The sequence below is a fragment of the Mesoplodon bidens genome (assembly GCF_964165515.1).
Source record: "Mesoplodon bidens genome assembly, chromosome: 8".
NCBI lineage: Eukaryota > Metazoa > Chordata > Mammalia > Artiodactyla > Ziphiidae > Mesoplodon > Mesoplodon bidens.
Window position 1 is genome coordinate 36,515,623 of NC_138165.1, and position 16,780 is coordinate 36,532,402.

A 16,780-nucleotide genomic window follows, 5' to 3' on the forward strand; every position below is an offset into this window, starting at 1 on the left:
ATACCAAGAAAATAAAGTAAGAGAAGGAGACAGAGCGAGACCAGGTTTAAGGTAGGTCGAGGTGAAGAGGTGTTAGTGGTGTTATATCCCTGACCTAGTTCAACTGTTCAATAAGCATTAACTGTTATCATTAGCTATTTTTAAAATATATTTCCCTCTCTGATCCTGGCTCAGATCTTCCTACCCAAGCTTCTTTCCAACACAAAGCGATCCAAAAGACTATTGCAAAAGGAAGCTTCTAATTGATCTTCCTACCCAAGCTTCTTTCCAACACAAAGCGATCCAAAAGACTATTGCAAAAGGAAGCTTCTAATTGAGCCAATGACAAATTAACTGAGGTTATGTAAGTGCTGTTTCCCCATAGGTCTATTCCACCCACTTTTGTCAATGACAGAGAGTTTAAAAAATCAGAAAATCCTACCTACTGGTGATCTTGGAGCACACCAATGTGTTCAAAAGTGCTTAAAAGGACAATAAAAAAATTTTTAATGGTGAAATTAAACTTTTTACTTGACTGCCATTCCAAAATAGTGTAAACATGTAAACATGTTCTTTGTGTTTAGTGTAAACATGAACAAGTGTGAATTATCAAATGATCTTATTACAATGGGACATTTAGATAAAATGGTACAGATTTAAAACATGACAAAAAATACATTTTGAAATGCACAAAATATAGGAAAGTTCGTTGCTTAATATTTTACAATTTCCTGGGTATATAAATAGATACAATGAACTGAAGTTCAAAGATAAAAGAGAGTATGTCTGTCAACCGATAAAGGAACTGCCTTTACAGGTAAATTAACTATCATATATCAGTAAAGGGCTGTAATAGTGGCCCTCAGTACCCTCAATACCCAATAATCACCTAGGGAAAGATTTCTTAGCAAGCCTCAGAAGGCAAGTGATATTTGTTCTTCTGGGGAATTATCCCTGACTGCATAAATTAATTCATTGTTTTACAATCGGAAGAGCTATACACTGATAAGGCAAGTCATAAGCCATGAAAGATACTCGTCATTCTAAAGTAACAATTTTCTCAAGGAGTGGTCATCTTCTAGTAAGGCAAAAAGGTTTTTGAAAAAAGAATTGTGTATGTATAGTACCAATGAATATTCCGGGGAAAATACAGGAAATTTTTGTTTGTTTTTCAGACTTTTTTTTTTTTTTTTGGCCAAGACGCTCAGCCTGAAGGATCTTAGTTCACTGACCAGGGATCGAACCAGGGCCATGGCAGTGAATGCGCCGAGTCCTAACCACTGGACTGCCAGGGAATTCCCCAGACATTTTAAGTAAAATCAATAGGTGAGTAGATATGTGACAAGGCAAATTAAACAATTTATTAATTCAGTCAACAAACACTTATTAGGAGCCAATTTGTGTCAGGTTCTAGGCTGCACCACTGTACACCTGGGGACAAAGCAGGCCTATGCAGCTTATGTTCTAATGGGGAAGGCAAACAGTAAACAAATAAACATGTAAGTAAATTAATTCTATAGTGTGTTAAAACGATTAAAAACCAGGGAGAGTTTGGGATTAGAATATACACACTACTATATATAAAATGGATAACCAACAAGGACCCACTGTATAGCACAGGGAACTATACTCAATATCTTGTAATAACCTATAATGGAAAAGAATCTAAAAAAGAATATATATATGTGTGTGTGTATATATATAAATAACTGAATCACTTTGTTATACATCTGAAACTAACACAAGTTTGAAATCAACTATATTTCAATAAAAATTTAAAATAGGGCTTCCCTGGTGGTGCAGTGGTTAAGAATCCGCCTGCCAATGCAGGGGACACAGTTTCGAGCCCTGGTCCTGGAAGATCCTATATGCCGCGGAGCAATTAAGCCCATGCACCACAACTACTGAGCCTGCGCTCTAGGGCCCTCGAGCCACAACTACTGAAGCCCACGTGCCTAGAGCCCGTGCTCTGCAACAAGAGAAGCCACCGCAATGTGAAGCCTGCGCACCGCAACGAGAGAAAGCCTGAGTGCAGCAACAAAGACCCAACGCAGCCAAAAATAAATAAAACATAAATAAATTTTTAAAAAAGATGTCTTTTAAAAAATTTTTTAAATAAAGAAATAAAATTTGTTTCCAAGTTTCTTCTGATATCTCCAACCTGAATTATTAGAAAGAAACGTTGAACAGATCTGCTTCTTCCTTTTGGGGATTGAGAGAGGTTTGGTGGATTTAATAAGATCCGTGAGATGTCCATATTTATGTAGCATTATGTACATGCCAGATTCTAGAGAGAAATATGATATCAAATGTTTTTTTTCACATGCAGAATATATAATAAAGAAAAAATAAAGAAATAAAAACTATGGAAATGTAAAAATTTAAGAGCAGACTAAGGGGGGGTGAGGTATAGGGAGGAGGAACTGGCAATTACAAATGGAGTGTCATTTGAGAAAAACTTGAGGGAGTCAAGAGAATTAGCCATAGAATAACTGGGGAATATCCAGGCAAAGAACAGCCAGTGGGATAGACTTAAGGCAGGAGTGTGGCTGCAGGGTTTGAAGAACAAGGAGGTGGGAGGCCAAGGAGAGGAGTGAGCAAGAGACAGGAGACAGCTGAGAGGTGAAGGGAAGCCAGACTCTATAGGTTTAGTAGAATGTGGTAAGTATTTGACTTTTATTTTCAGTGAAATGCGGCACTTTTGCAGGATTTTAAGGAAAGGAGTAGCATGACCTAAACACTCTGGCTGCTGTGTTGAGAACAGATTCTAGGGGCCAAGGGTAGAAACAAGGGGACTGGTTAGGAGGCTATTTCAGTAATCCAGAAGAAAGATGATGGTAGCTTGAACTAGGGGGGTGGCAGTGGCAACAGCGAGAAATCGTATAATTCTGGATAAATATTGAAGGCAATGCCAAGAGTATTTCCTGGCAGAACTGAAGTCAGGTATAAGAAAGAAGAATAAAAGTTTCTGGCTTGGTCAATTGTAAGTATGGAGTTAACACTTATTGAGATGGGAAGGTACAGATGGAACAGATTTTGAGAAAAGATCAGAGTCTCTTATATTCTTCAGGAAACATGATATTGTCTTTCATAATATAAATGCAAAGATGTATATAGGTACAGAAATTATACAATCTATAATTCAGTTCCAACTTTGGCATGTTGAATTTTAGATATCTAAAAGACACTCAAGTAGAGACACAAGATAGGCATTTGGATAAGTAACTTGCAAGTGCAAGGTGAAAAATAAATTTGGGAGAGGATTTAAAGCTATAAGATTGGATGATATTACCAAGAGAATGAGTGTAGAGGAGAGAAGACCACTAAGGACTGAGCCCGGCATCACTTCAATATAAAGAAATCAGAGAGAAGAGTGGGAACCAGCAAATAAAACTGAGGAGTGACCAGTGAGGTATAAAGAAAACCAAGAGTGTGGGGTTTCGGGAGCCAAAGAAAAGAAAATATATCAAGGAAAAGGGAGTCATCAATTCTGTCAAAGGCTGCTGATTGATAGGCTAAATAAAATATAGACTAAAAATTGACCTTGGAATTTAGCATTGTGGAGGTCTTTGGCGACCTTCATGTAAGTAAATTTTAGTAAAGTGATGGGGGCAAATGCCTTATGGAGGTAGGTTTAAGAGAGAATTGAAGGATAAAAAAGAATGAAATCTTGCCATTTGCAACAACATGGATGGACCTAGAGAATATTATGGTAAGTGAAATAAGTCACACAAAGACAAATACTCATACAATCTCATTGATATGTGGAATCTAGAAAACAAAGCAAACAAACAAACAAAACAAAAACAGGCATAGATGCAGAGAACAAGTGGGTGGTTGCCAGAGGGGAGGAGGTGTGGGGATGGGTGAAATAGGTGAAGGGAATTAAGAGGTACAAACTTCTAGTTAGAAAGTAAATAGGTCATGGGGATGTATTACACAGCATAAGAATGTTGTCAATAATACTGTAATAATTTTATATGGGGACAGATAGTTATTAGACTTACTGTGGTGATCACTTCGTAACATATTTAAATATCGAATCACGACATTGTATGCCTGAAACTAACATAATATTGTACTTCAACTATATTTCAATTAAAAAATGAGAGAATTGGAGGAGAGGAATTGGAGGCAGATAGTACAGAGAACTCTTCTGTTGCATTGGGTTATAGAAGGGAACAAAGAAATGGATGAGTAGCTGGCAGTGATAGTGGCATTGAGAATTCTTTTTTTAAGATTTACAAATTAACAATGTTGTTTGCTAATAAAAATGATATAATACAGAACAAAAGACCTAATGATATAAGGGAGAAAGAGGAGGCTTGGGGAGTAATGTTTTTGAGTAGGTATGAAGAGATGGGATCTACTGCACAGATAGAAGGCTGACTTTGGATAATTCATCAATAGTAATATATGGGAAGGCAGAGAATGTAGGTGCTGGCAGTAGATAAATATGGTTTTGGGAATCTACAGAAGTTCTCTTTTGATTATTTTAATTTTCTTAGGGAAATAGGAAGCAAGTCAACATCTGAAAGTCAGAAAGCATGTGCTAAAAGTTTGAGGAGAGAAAACAGGTGTGAGATAGTCATGTAGAGAATGGATTGAACTTGGGAAGTAGAGTATAATGAACTTGTAATATAAAGGGCCTACCTGAGGTATGTGGTCATGAATTATATGAGATTAGTCAATGTAGTTGTATATTTTCCTTCAGCCACTCTCAGCTGCATCAATGGAGGTATAGACCAAAGAACTGAATTCACACAGTGTTGTGGTTTTGACAAGCAAGTAAATGGCATGAGAGAAAAGCAAGGAAGTTGAGGGTATACACAGGGGAGTGATTATAATGATTGACACAATGTTCTAACAGTATTTTCAAGGGTATCCCTTGAGGTGACTGTTAATTCTTCTCTTAACTGAAAGTAAAAAGTATTAAAAAATACTGTGATTTGCACATTCTGGAAGAATAAAAACCATGGAGATTATCCCATGGAGGAAAATATTATTTGAATGAATAGGAAGTCAGAGTGCTTAATTTATTTCAATTCATTTTCATCAAAGAAAACAGTTTCATAGTATCTATTATTCAATTCCAACATACATTTAAAAAATACTAATGTAAAGAAACACAGAGTGTATCTAATTCAAACTCATTATATAAAATTGTGTTGCCTAACATTATAGTAACTAACTACATGTGGCTATTTAAATTTAAGTTAATTAAAATTAAAAATTCAGTTCCTCAGTTGCAGTAGCCAAATTTCTAGTGCTCAGTAGTGGCTTGGCTTATTAGACAGCATAGATATAGAACATTTCTATCATTTCAGAAAGTTCTGTTGGACACACTGATATAGAACACCAGTACAGAAAGGTTATGGCATCTGTTTAAGATCATACAAATAGAAAATAGCAGAACCCAGGTGCCTTGATTCTTAGTTCAATGTTCTTTCTACTACTGCCTCTCAATACCCAGAATCCAACAATTAATCCTGGTTTTAAAGTCTCATAAAATTAATTTTGAAAATACAAAGCTCCCATGCCTCCACTTGCCTCAGAAACATCATTTCTCAAAGGGAAGGTGCTTTCAAAAATGCTTGACTTTAGGGCTTCCCTAGTGGTGCGGTGGTAAAGAATCCACCTGCCAATGCAGGGGACAGGGGTTCAAGTCCCGGTCCGGGAAGATCCCACATGCTGCAGAGCTACTAAGCCCGTGTGCCACAACCCCTAAGCCTGCGAGCCACAACTACTGAGCCCATGTGCCACAACTACTGAAGTCCGTGTGTCTAGAGCCCATGCTCCACAACAAGAGAAGCCACTGCAATGAGAAGCTGGCGCACCGCAACGAAGAGTAGCCCCTGCTCGCCACAACTAGAGAAAGCCCGCACACAACAATGAAGACCCAACGCAGCCAAAAATAAAATAAATAATTTTTTAAAAAAATGTTTGACTTTAGTTTTAATGTTTGAAAAGCAAATTGGTGTTAACAAGTGACTTTTAAGGCCTCATATTCAACATATTAGTATTTTCACTAAATCTTTCCAAATAACATCTATTAAAGAGATTCTTTCTTATTACTTCAAGAAGAATTATACTGCCTTTGCTAATACTGTAAGTGCAAAGATGTATGCAAGTACAAAAATAAGACCATCTAAACCCTTAAAATTACTCTTTAAGCAACTTACTTTATTTTAGTAGTAGATCAGCTGAAATGGTTAAGTAGTACACCTGCTCATTTACCCACCTCTGGCTAACCAGAAAAGCTTCTATGTCTAGAGCTGGGTCAATTAGGCCATCTGTTACTTCAACTAAGGCAGCACTGCCTACTAAGGCAGCTGGACTCCACAGGGACAAGAGCCGAAGGCAAGGCTTGGGTAGATGACAGCAGAGAGAGTTGGAGGAGGCAGATTCAATAGGAATAGAGGTGGCAATATGAGTGGGCTTAAGACATTTGGCCACCACTCTCAACAAAGACATGCCTGCAATAAGAATCTCACCCCAAACAACAGCAATGGTCTTTATTTCTATCTTTCTGCATTGTATAACAAGTAAAATGAACATTAGATTTTTATAGGGAGAATTTTTACAATTTTCACACCATATGCTCACACAAAAGTAATAGAAACAAAAGAATTATTTTAAAAAATTCTTCAAATCATAAATGTGATTAGCAGAAACAGGGAGTTTTCCATGCAATATGACTAAACCATGCCTTCGAATTTTCCTAACACTTGTCAATTTCAAAGTAATGTATCAGAATATGGAAAGACAGTAATGAGCTTTTTCTCAAGCATATTTTCTATTTTTATTAAAATTTCAATTTTCCTCCAGTATAGTATGTTTTAAGGTGGGTCTAAAATCTTTCCAGGCATATGGGACTGTCATTTAGTAGAATATCATCAATACACCAAATCTGTATTGAATAGGAAGAAGGAAGATTTTACAACTTCATATCCCTGCCTTTTTAGAGATTTATTAGGTTCTGGTACCAATTCAAATGTGGTGGGAAATTTAACTCATTTCTGACACTATTTACCCAGAGATAGCATCGGATTCCACAGGTCGAGTCCTGCAAGACTGTCCACCAATCAGACCCCATTTCAGGTTGTTGATGGTGCTTCCGATCAACTGGCTATAAATCTGAGGGTTCCCATGAACCCCTTCTCAGGTTCAACTAATTTGCTAGAGTGGCTCATAGAAGTCAGAGAAACATTTTATTTACTTGATCACCAGTTTTATTATAAAAGGATATAACTCAGGAACAGCCAGATGGAAGAGATGCATAGGACAAGGCATGGGGAAAGGTCAAGGAACTTCCATACCCTCTCCAGGCACACCAATCTTCCCAATCTCCATGTGTTCACCAACCCAGAAGCTCTCTGAACCCTGTCCCTTTGGGGTTTTGTGGAGGCTTCATTACACAGGCATGATTGATTAAACCAATGGCCATTTGTGACTGAACTCAAACTCTAGCCCCTCTCACCTCCCTGGAGGTAACCTCCAGGGAGTAACCTCATTTAACATAACAAAAGACATCTTTGTTGCTTTCATCACTTAGAAAATCCCAAGCATTTCAGGAGCTCTGTGTCAGAAATAGGGACAAAGACCAGATATATGTTTCATATTATAAATCACAGTATCACAGAAGTTATAATTTAAGTCATTTGAATCTTTGAATTGGTTATACTATTTTAGTACATATATACAACAAAATGATGGTGGTCTTAAGAGTATTTTCATATATACATACCTGGGAAGGAACATTTTTGGGAGGCTCTATTCGAATGCTTGGATCCCATTCTCCAGGAGGGAGAACAGTAACCTGATCCAGAAATTCATCAATTCCTGATACCAAGTCGTTACGATCTTTAGCTTTGTAAGCAACATCATGAAATACCTATAGAAGGAAAATAATCATTTATAGATAAAAAACAATTATAAAATCTTAATGTGTTCTTTGTTTTCATCTCCCAGTTATCTCACATGTGATTATAACAATTTGAATAAGAAGTTCTAACTAAAGAAGTTTTTAGTGTAAAATATTATAGCTTAGTTTATTCTATGATTGCACACACTTATTTTTTCTTAGAATGTAAGTGAATGTTGAAATTTCTGGTGGCAAGAGTAAGAGAAGGGAAAGGAGGATAGAAGGAAGCTCATTAAACTAGAATTAATGATTCAAGTTTGGCAAACACTGTTTAAATATGTGTAAATCAAACTTCCTGAAAGAAGCCTTTGCTTTAAAATAGAGATAAACATTTATAGAATATATTAGAAATTTTAACAATATTTATACCGTGGCATAAACTAACGCTAACCATTGAATAAATGATGGACTAATCAATAAATGACAATAAGCCAAGTAATTATATAAAAGTGAAATTGGATCTTTACCCACATCCCACACAAAAAGCAATTCTAGGTATTAAAAACTTAAATATGAGAGTTAAAGTATTAAACTCACTGGACAGAATATAGAAGGCTATATTTATTACCTCAGGGTAAGCAATAATACAAACCTCAAGGATTTAGTGTCAAAACAAAGCACATAATTTTTGCTGTTCTTCAAGGGAAAAAAATAAAGGAGGTGTTCAATAATGTCAAATGCCAGTAAGAGATCAAGTGACATGAGTACTGAACACAGGATAGTATATTGCGTAAATGGTGACCTTACAGAAAGCAGTTTCAGTAGAGTGGTAGTGACAAAAATCATACCGTAACACACTGAGATAAATTAAGTTATGATATTCAGAACCAAGTAGAGATCAGTCTTTCAAAACTCTTGAGATTCAGATTCATTCAAACATTTCAGTGGTACATGCTATGTTAAGGAGTAAGAAATTTTAAGGATGGGAAAAACCTGGACTTTTATTTCATATGTATTTCTTAAGTAGCTACTATATGTTGGGCATATTTGCTAATTGAACAGAACAAGTCAGTGTTGACTTAACAGCTAGGTGATAGAGGAAATCGTTGGTGCAAAAATCCAAAACGAGAAAAAGAAAAATAATCCCTTTTTTTTGTTTTTGCTTTCGCCTTTGTTTTTATAAAACTATGTTATTTATGTTAATATACAATGACTTTACTATTGTTATTTTAAAATAAATTCACAAATACACTTTTTAAAATTCTCAGTTTTCAGTTCTCTTATGATAAATATCAGCATACTTATCTATGAAAACAAAAGTTCTTTGGAATGCTTAATAATTTTTAAGACTATAAAAGGATTAATAAATTGGTAGTAGCGCCAATAAACAAAATCATATGATTTATTTCTAGTAATGCTCAACAGGAAGGAAGAAAATAGATTACACTGACTAAGATAAGGTGTTGCTAGGATGACTAGAACATTCAGTCATTAATTCATTTAAAAAAAAAATGACTGAACCCTGACTGAGGGCCAGACACTACGTTAAGTTTGAAGATACAAAAGGAAAAGACAGTCTACCTACAAGAAGTTCCTGGTACAGAGAAGAAAAGAACAAACAGAGCTTAGTCAACAAATATTTATTTGAGCACCTGACAAAATCAGGGAACAAAAATGAATATTAAGTGGTAACTGCTCTCATGGAATTTACAGCTTAATAGGGCAATACAATTCCATTTTCTTAACTAAAGTAAACTGTAAGAATCAACATATTGAATTTTATTCTTAATGAGTATAATTGTTCAATGTATTTCAAAGCAGTTATATAAGCAGAACATTTTCTCCACCTGGGCTTTGAACAATAAAAACTTTTTTCTCTTTTAAAAGTATTTAAACATTTTTAAAAACTATTCAATGAATGTACTATCATAATTTAAATATCCTATTATAATTAACAGCTCTCATTTTTGGAGTAACTTTCTGGCTGAGTTTCTGCTTCTCTATCCTACTGCTCACAGAGAGTTAAACAAACTGCCCCAAAGCTAAGCTTTAAACTTTCAAGTCTAAAGGATTCATGTTTGAGCCTTCATTCAAGAGCTGATGCTTGTTCTCAAATTAGGTAGTTCTCATTTACCAAGGAAATAGATGGAGGTCCTTTCTCTGCTCTCATTCTAAATCTAAAATTTTAAAACCATGCATGTTTCTCTGTTGTTCTATGTCTACTTGATTAGTCAAAAACTTTGGAATTGACTTTTTTCTTTAGAGAAAATCTTGACTCCTAACTGGGGAAAGGAAGTATAAGGAAGAGAGATAACTTGAGTATTTATGCATAGTATGCTCCTCTCACCACATAAGATGTCCCATGCCCCAGAGATATCTCAATGTAATATCTTAATGTCTTAGATGTGGAAACATAATATACCATGAAACATATGTGCATGAAAGTGACAGTAGTTAAATTATGACACAGTGTCATTTATTTTTCAATACTGTAAAAATTGCAAAATATGAATCAACGTGGAAACACTAAAAGTAAAGATACTGTCAGTGCCTTCTCATAGAGAGTTCTACTAGAACAGGTTTGTGGAACTCATGAAGCCCTTTTGTCCCTCTCCTGTCTTCTCCCAGATTTCCTCAACAGAATATGTTACTCTTTATAGTAGGCTAAGTAGTGTCTTCTCAAATATATGTCCACCTGAACTTCAGAAAGTGATCTTCTTTGGAATAAGCGTCTTCGCAGATGTAATTAAGGATCTCAAGATGAGATCATCCTGGATTAGGGTGGGCCCTACATCTAATGACATGTGTCCTTATAAGAGACATAAGAGACAGAAAAGGAGAAGACATACAGAAACACAGGGGAGAAGGCCATGTGAAGACAAAGGCAGAGATGGGAATTTTGCTGCCACAAGCCATGGAATGACAGGAGCCACCAGAAGCTGGAGAGACAGGGAAAGACTTTCCCCTAGAGGCTCCAGAGAGAATGTAGCCCTGCTGACATTTTGACTTCAGACTTCTGGCCCCCCAAAATATGAAAAAATAAATTACTTTTGTTTTAATTACCCAGTTTGTGGTAATTTTTTATGCATAGGAAACTAATACACTCATTAAGTTGGTTCTTTCTGAAACAGATGAAACAAATGTTTTTCTTCTAGCTTTTGGTTTCCTATGTGTAAATATCAATAACTAATTCATATAAAACCAATAAACATAATTTGAACAGATATAATAGAAGAATTTATATTGAACCCCAAACACAAGTTCAAATTTTCAGATTTCATAAAACTAGGAAAAGTTATATGTAATACTAATGAACTCTTTTCAAAGATTTCAAGTATCAGAAGCCATGTATTTCAATAAATAAATTATTAAATTATTTGGATGATATTCTAGAAATGCATAATCTCTTTGTTATTTACTACTGACTTTTGAATTTATGTCCCGTCTGTGATTTTTGCATATGCTCTTCTTTTACAATAAAAACAATAAAATAATAAAAACAGATTTTCATAACGTGCTGTAGAATCCAAGAAACCAGTTATATACTACTTTTTATGTTTATTTTTATGATCTTACATTTTTGAGACATATCTATTTGAGAAGCTGATGAAAGCTTTTTCCAGTCCAAGAAAACTACACACAAATTTTTGTACATAGAAAAATTTGTGGGCTGTATCAGAGATCACAGGCCTCTTGAAATCTTCAGTTCCTCTAATGGTTAAAAGACTCCCAGGTTAAAAACATCTACATTTAGGCAATTATAAAGAGAGTTGATAGACGTTGCATGGCTTTTGGTGTCATGTATACTATTCAGATAAACTGACATTGTTTTTGTGTTTGTTTTTTTTTGAGACCTTAAAATTATTTTGCCCCAAACAAGACCTGCAGTGATATTTACAATGGTGATCACTTTGGCAACACATATGCTACAAGGGGAATATTAATAAATACATTCTAAATGTCACTAAATAACAAATTTTCTTTAGAGTATGAGGTTTTAAAATGTTCATGTGTGTGAATTTATTATCCCTTTTGAACAAATTTTTCCAAAGGAAATTTTATAGTACAAGCATTTAGAAGAAGGGGAATTCAATACAGAGAAATCTGATTCACAGCAAACTGTCATGAATACAGAACTCCAAAAGTTAGGTGTACCTAGTAAAGGGAAATGTTCCCAATGAACTTGAATAAATACCTCATCTGTCATTAGGGTTGCAATGGATCTGCCAATCTCATGGTACTGTTGCCCCTTTCCCAGGGGTCCCAGAAGAATGAACAAAAATCTGTAATTAAGAAGAAAAAAACACAAATGTTTCAAGGTAGAAATAAAAAATAATTTTAGTAGTACAGAATCACTCATCTCAAAGGAATTACTGAAGATAGGGATTTTGATGTAAAATAGTTCCATATTTTTCCACAGGTTATTATTACAGGTATTGAAATTTTTTTATGATGTTTCAAAATGACTCATGCTTGAGATCCTTGTACAATTGGAATCGTGGTTATTTTGCTCTGTTTCCTTCATTTAGTTACCTATTGTGCCCACACAGTTGTTAGTGTGAATTTTTAGGATTCTATAATCCTTAGAGGAGAAAGTTGAGAAAAGTAAAATCTGATTAAACCTTTCTGAATTGTAAGAAAGAGAACTCACTGATATGTAAATTGTAGAATTAGGTAGAAGGGGAAAAAGGTAATACAGTAGTATAAACAATGAAAGAACATAGGGTCAAAAAAACAGTAGGTGTACGTAAATTTACATTAAATAGGAAAAATGATTGCTAGGGATCAAAGATCAGTTAGGATAAAAAAAAAAACTATTAATTCCAATGCTGCAGGAATAAAAGTAGCAGCTGAACTGTGATATTCCATCTCAATTAGGTTGAAAGTCTAGCAAATACATCATCATAACTGGAACTTTTGAAGAAATCAACATGTGTTTTAACTTTGGAGGACCAGTAATCGTCTTATCTCTGAAAAGGTCGATGCTACAGGGAAATTGTGAGAATTTTAAGATGACCTATATTCTGTAATATAACTCTACAGTATTCATTTGTTAAATGGTTCTTGCTCTTAAGTGTGAAAACTAATGGCTTTTTAAAGTGTGCTAAAATAAGTACTACAATTCTACCTTTCATTTAGTTATAAACTTTAGAGATTGTACATGTTTTACATGATGCATATATTACACAGTCTTAGAGGATGTGACATTAATTTTTTGTGTCAGATGTTACTGAATCCAAGTCAACTTCTGCTATACAGAAATGTCTACTATACATTTAAAACAGGAATAATTTAGTGTGGTGGCAGATGCTTTATCAAGTATAGTACTTTCAAGAAATTTCCTAACCTATGTACATCCTGCTACTTTTCAGGTTTCTATTCCATGGGCTATTTATAAAGTCCTAAAACTATTTTCTGACATTTTTACTATGTGTTACTGTTATATACACGGTGTGCCCTTTTGACTTCCTAAGAAAGGATAATTAGGAACCTCGAATGGCTTTCTTTATTTTATTTGTCTAACTAATCTTCTTCTATTTTTCACCTTTCCAAACTAGTCTAGTCTTAAATCTCTCCTCATACAGTGCCTCTACTGTGCCCCTAATTTTTCCTCCATTGTTCTGTAGACACATTTTGCTATGTCAGTATGAAACGAGGTCACCTAAACCTTTACACTTTTCAAAGTGAGGGTATATAACCCCATTATGGCTTTTCTCTACTCCTGGGAATTTTCCTTTTCTTTCCTTTGAAACACAAGAGCTATCATTGTCATAAATATCCATCATTTACTCAGAGTTCATCGGATACCTTCCTAAGTAGTAGAACAAGAATGCACTGCTTGGAAGATGCAAAAAAATTTTAATCTACTAAAGTAATACCTCTATGGTTAGTAAGTTTCACATCTTAAATCTGAATCCCAAATACCCAGAAACTCTGAATAGATTACAGGGTGTAAATAGAAAAATGCAGCCTTAATCATACAGTCAGAGGCCACCTTAATGTGCCCAGTTCATCCTTCCCCTTTTTTAATAAAAGTTGGTATGTATCAGAAGTCTCAGTAGCCCTCCAACAGGATGAACAGACACTTCTCTCTATAACCTGAACTGGTAACTAGCTACCTGCCTCAAATCTGTTCTTCCACAGATTCAGGAAGAGGCACTCAAACACTGAATCCCCTTCCAGTCAGCTGAGCTCTAATAAAATGAGGCCTCTCCTGACTAAACTATTCCATATTTTTGGAATATCTTAAGCACAATCAAAACACAGAGTGATGTAATCTGCTATGTTTTAAGGCCAAAGGTCCATAGAAGAAACATTCTAAAAACCCAGTTTCCACAGCACCTCAACTTTTCATCAATTTAACTTGGCTAAGGCATTCAGTGTTTGGACGAGGAGGCATATTAACAGCATCTGAAATAATTATAGCATCAAACAAAGGGCAGCAGTCACGTAGGAAATGGGGCCCTACATAGATATGTTTTGCTATGGGAACAGGATCAGAGTGAAAGGCTGTCTATATACAGGAATCGCATTTGATGGAGGGAGAAGGAAAGAAAACAAGGTCCCCTGGAGGAATTGCTAGGAACCTAATGTTCTGTAGACAATATTCTTTTTTCAATTTGCCCATGGACAGTCTTATCTCTATAACATAGAGATAAATAATAAACAACAAAATTCAGTTTGTATTGTGGTAAAGTTGTTAGTTTTTATGTACAGCTGAATGAAAAACAAGTTCAGGTAATCAAATTAAATTTGTACTTTTGATTCAGATTCAACCACAGTACCATGACGCTACTACCAATGATTCTTAAGACTCTATGTATGTGAAGTATACTATGCCTAAGATTGAACCTTATAGTACATTAGATACAGCAGGTAGTATCCTAATGATGGCACTTACATGTACTCTGAGGGCCTACTCAGTCAAGCACAAGGCAGGCCTTGAAAACTTTGATCTTTTTAAGTACGATCACACTCATATACAGGATCCCACAGTCTAATGCAATCTTTGAGAAAAGCCTAATACTTTATCACTTTTCACCAAAATTGTAAGAAAGGATTTATATGGTGATATAGACCAGGGTAGTCAGAGATGAGGAGCATGCCTAAAAGAAAACATAGAAATTTGAGAGGAAGGAGGAAAGGACTGAATAATTTTTTAAAAACTTTTTGCCCTCCTCCACAAACAAGAAGAAACAATAGTTTTGTCGATTACACTTTAGTTTCTAGAAAAAACTCTCAGAGGAAACTATATTTACACCTTTTTTACCCACAAATAAATGACTTAAGAAAAGTGCAAAAGATGCTCTTATACTTTGTACCTGGTTGGGATTGGGACTTCAGCCAGTCCTTGAAGCAATACAGCTGGAGACAACCTGACAAACGCAACTACAGTTCGATCCAAAAACTCCAATTCCCCAACTAAGATGTTTGAAGCTTCAGCACCTGGAGGAATCTTCTTCATAAAATGCAGATCAACCTGAGATCACCACAAAGTAAAATAAGGTAAATCAAAATTGGAAAAATTTGTTAAATCATATCCTAGCACAGTATTTCACACATGGTAACCCATCAATAAATATAGTTTAAATAAATATTGCTTATACAAATATAGTTTAAATAAATTTTAAAATAGTTAAACATCTTACTTGCCCTTTAAAAAAAAACTTTTTTCTTTTACCTCGTATTTTTCTAATTTGTCATTAATACGTTGAATACTCTAGTTTCTCTATTCAATATTTTTAAAAGATTCTTTTTCAGCATCAGTAATCTTGAAATTTTCAGGGAGAAAGGAGTATATGTTCAATTAAATGAATATACTTTAATCTTAATTTAACTAGCATTTGTCAATAGATTTAAATATTTGCATAGTACATTATCTTAATTTTGTGCACATTTCAATTAATTGATATTCAAAATATGCCTATTTCAAAAGAAATATAATCATGATTCTCCTTATAGTATAAATTATGACTTTAGTCTTCAACTTTAATTGTTCTATATCCTTCACATTCTGTACTTGGCTTGATCAATCTTCAATTGTAATTTCTCATCAGAGAATTTAGATATGGCAGAGCAAAGGAAACAAGAATAAAAATATTAACATTTGGAGTTGCTGAAGAGCCATTGTTGAATTTCTGATATGAAATGTCTGTGACTGAAATGAATGCACACAAAACAAAAGCATCATTAACAAAAAGAAATGATTGGAGTAAAGGGTGAAGTCTGAAAATGAATGTAAAATATTCTTAAGCATAAATATCAATTTTCATACAGAGAGCCTCAGTGAAAAGCAAGCAGTGATTTTAAAGTCAATTTTACAAGGGCTATTTCTTATTTCTAATTCATTTGAGTTGCTTTTAATGGAAACCTGTTTGCAGGGAGAATAATAGTTTAACTGCTGTAATAATTGTTTTTATGCTCTCATGTTAATGAAATGGGGACCAAAGATCAAAGTGGGAAGAGGAGAGAGAGACAGAGAGAAGGAAAAGAAGGAGAAGGAGAAAGAGGGAGAGAGAGGGGGATGAGGGGAGGAGGAGGAAGTGGAGGGGAAGGGAGAGGAAAATTAACAGGAGGAAGAAGAGGAGAGAGGGAGAGAGAGAAGAGCTCTGGCAAATACAATGAGGCCAACAAGACTTTTTTTTTCGGTCAGATATTTCTTCTGCAAATTTAATGATTTGAGAATATTTTTCCAAGCAGTTTAAAATGACAGAAAAATTAAAACTTTTAGGAGGAATACCTTAGGATGTCCATAGCCAGACTTTAGAGACTACATTAAATTTATTGTTTTCTGAAATCAAGACCACAGCACAGATATTTAGAAGGTTTATAACTACTTAATTTTCTGTAAGATAAGGGAGCCACAAAACATGAAACCCATTATATGAAGTATACATTTTACCACAAGGATTAAATATAAAAATAATCCACAGTACT

The 16,780-nt window shown here is 34.8% G+C and overlaps 1 protein-coding gene across 8 annotated transcripts in view; it reads right to left on the reverse strand.

The window, feature by feature from the left end:
* Window positions 1–16,780, reverse strand: part of SLC4A10 (solute carrier family 4 member 10) — a gene marked incomplete at both ends in the record, with an annotated part of 311,945 nt that overhangs the window by 96,685 nt on the left and 198,480 nt on the right. For all 8 annotated transcript variants that reach the window (XM_081241990.1, XM_081241987.1, XM_081241989.1 and 5 more), the window contains 3 exons: window positions 7,727–7,873; window positions 12,039–12,126; window positions 15,166–15,323. In XM_081241990.1, the coding sequence (XP_081098116.1) occupies window positions 7,727–7,873; window positions 12,039–12,126; window positions 15,166–15,323 (393 nt within the window). The remainder of the gene's footprint in view (window positions 1–7,726; window positions 7,874–12,038; window positions 12,127–15,165; window positions 15,324–16,780) is intronic.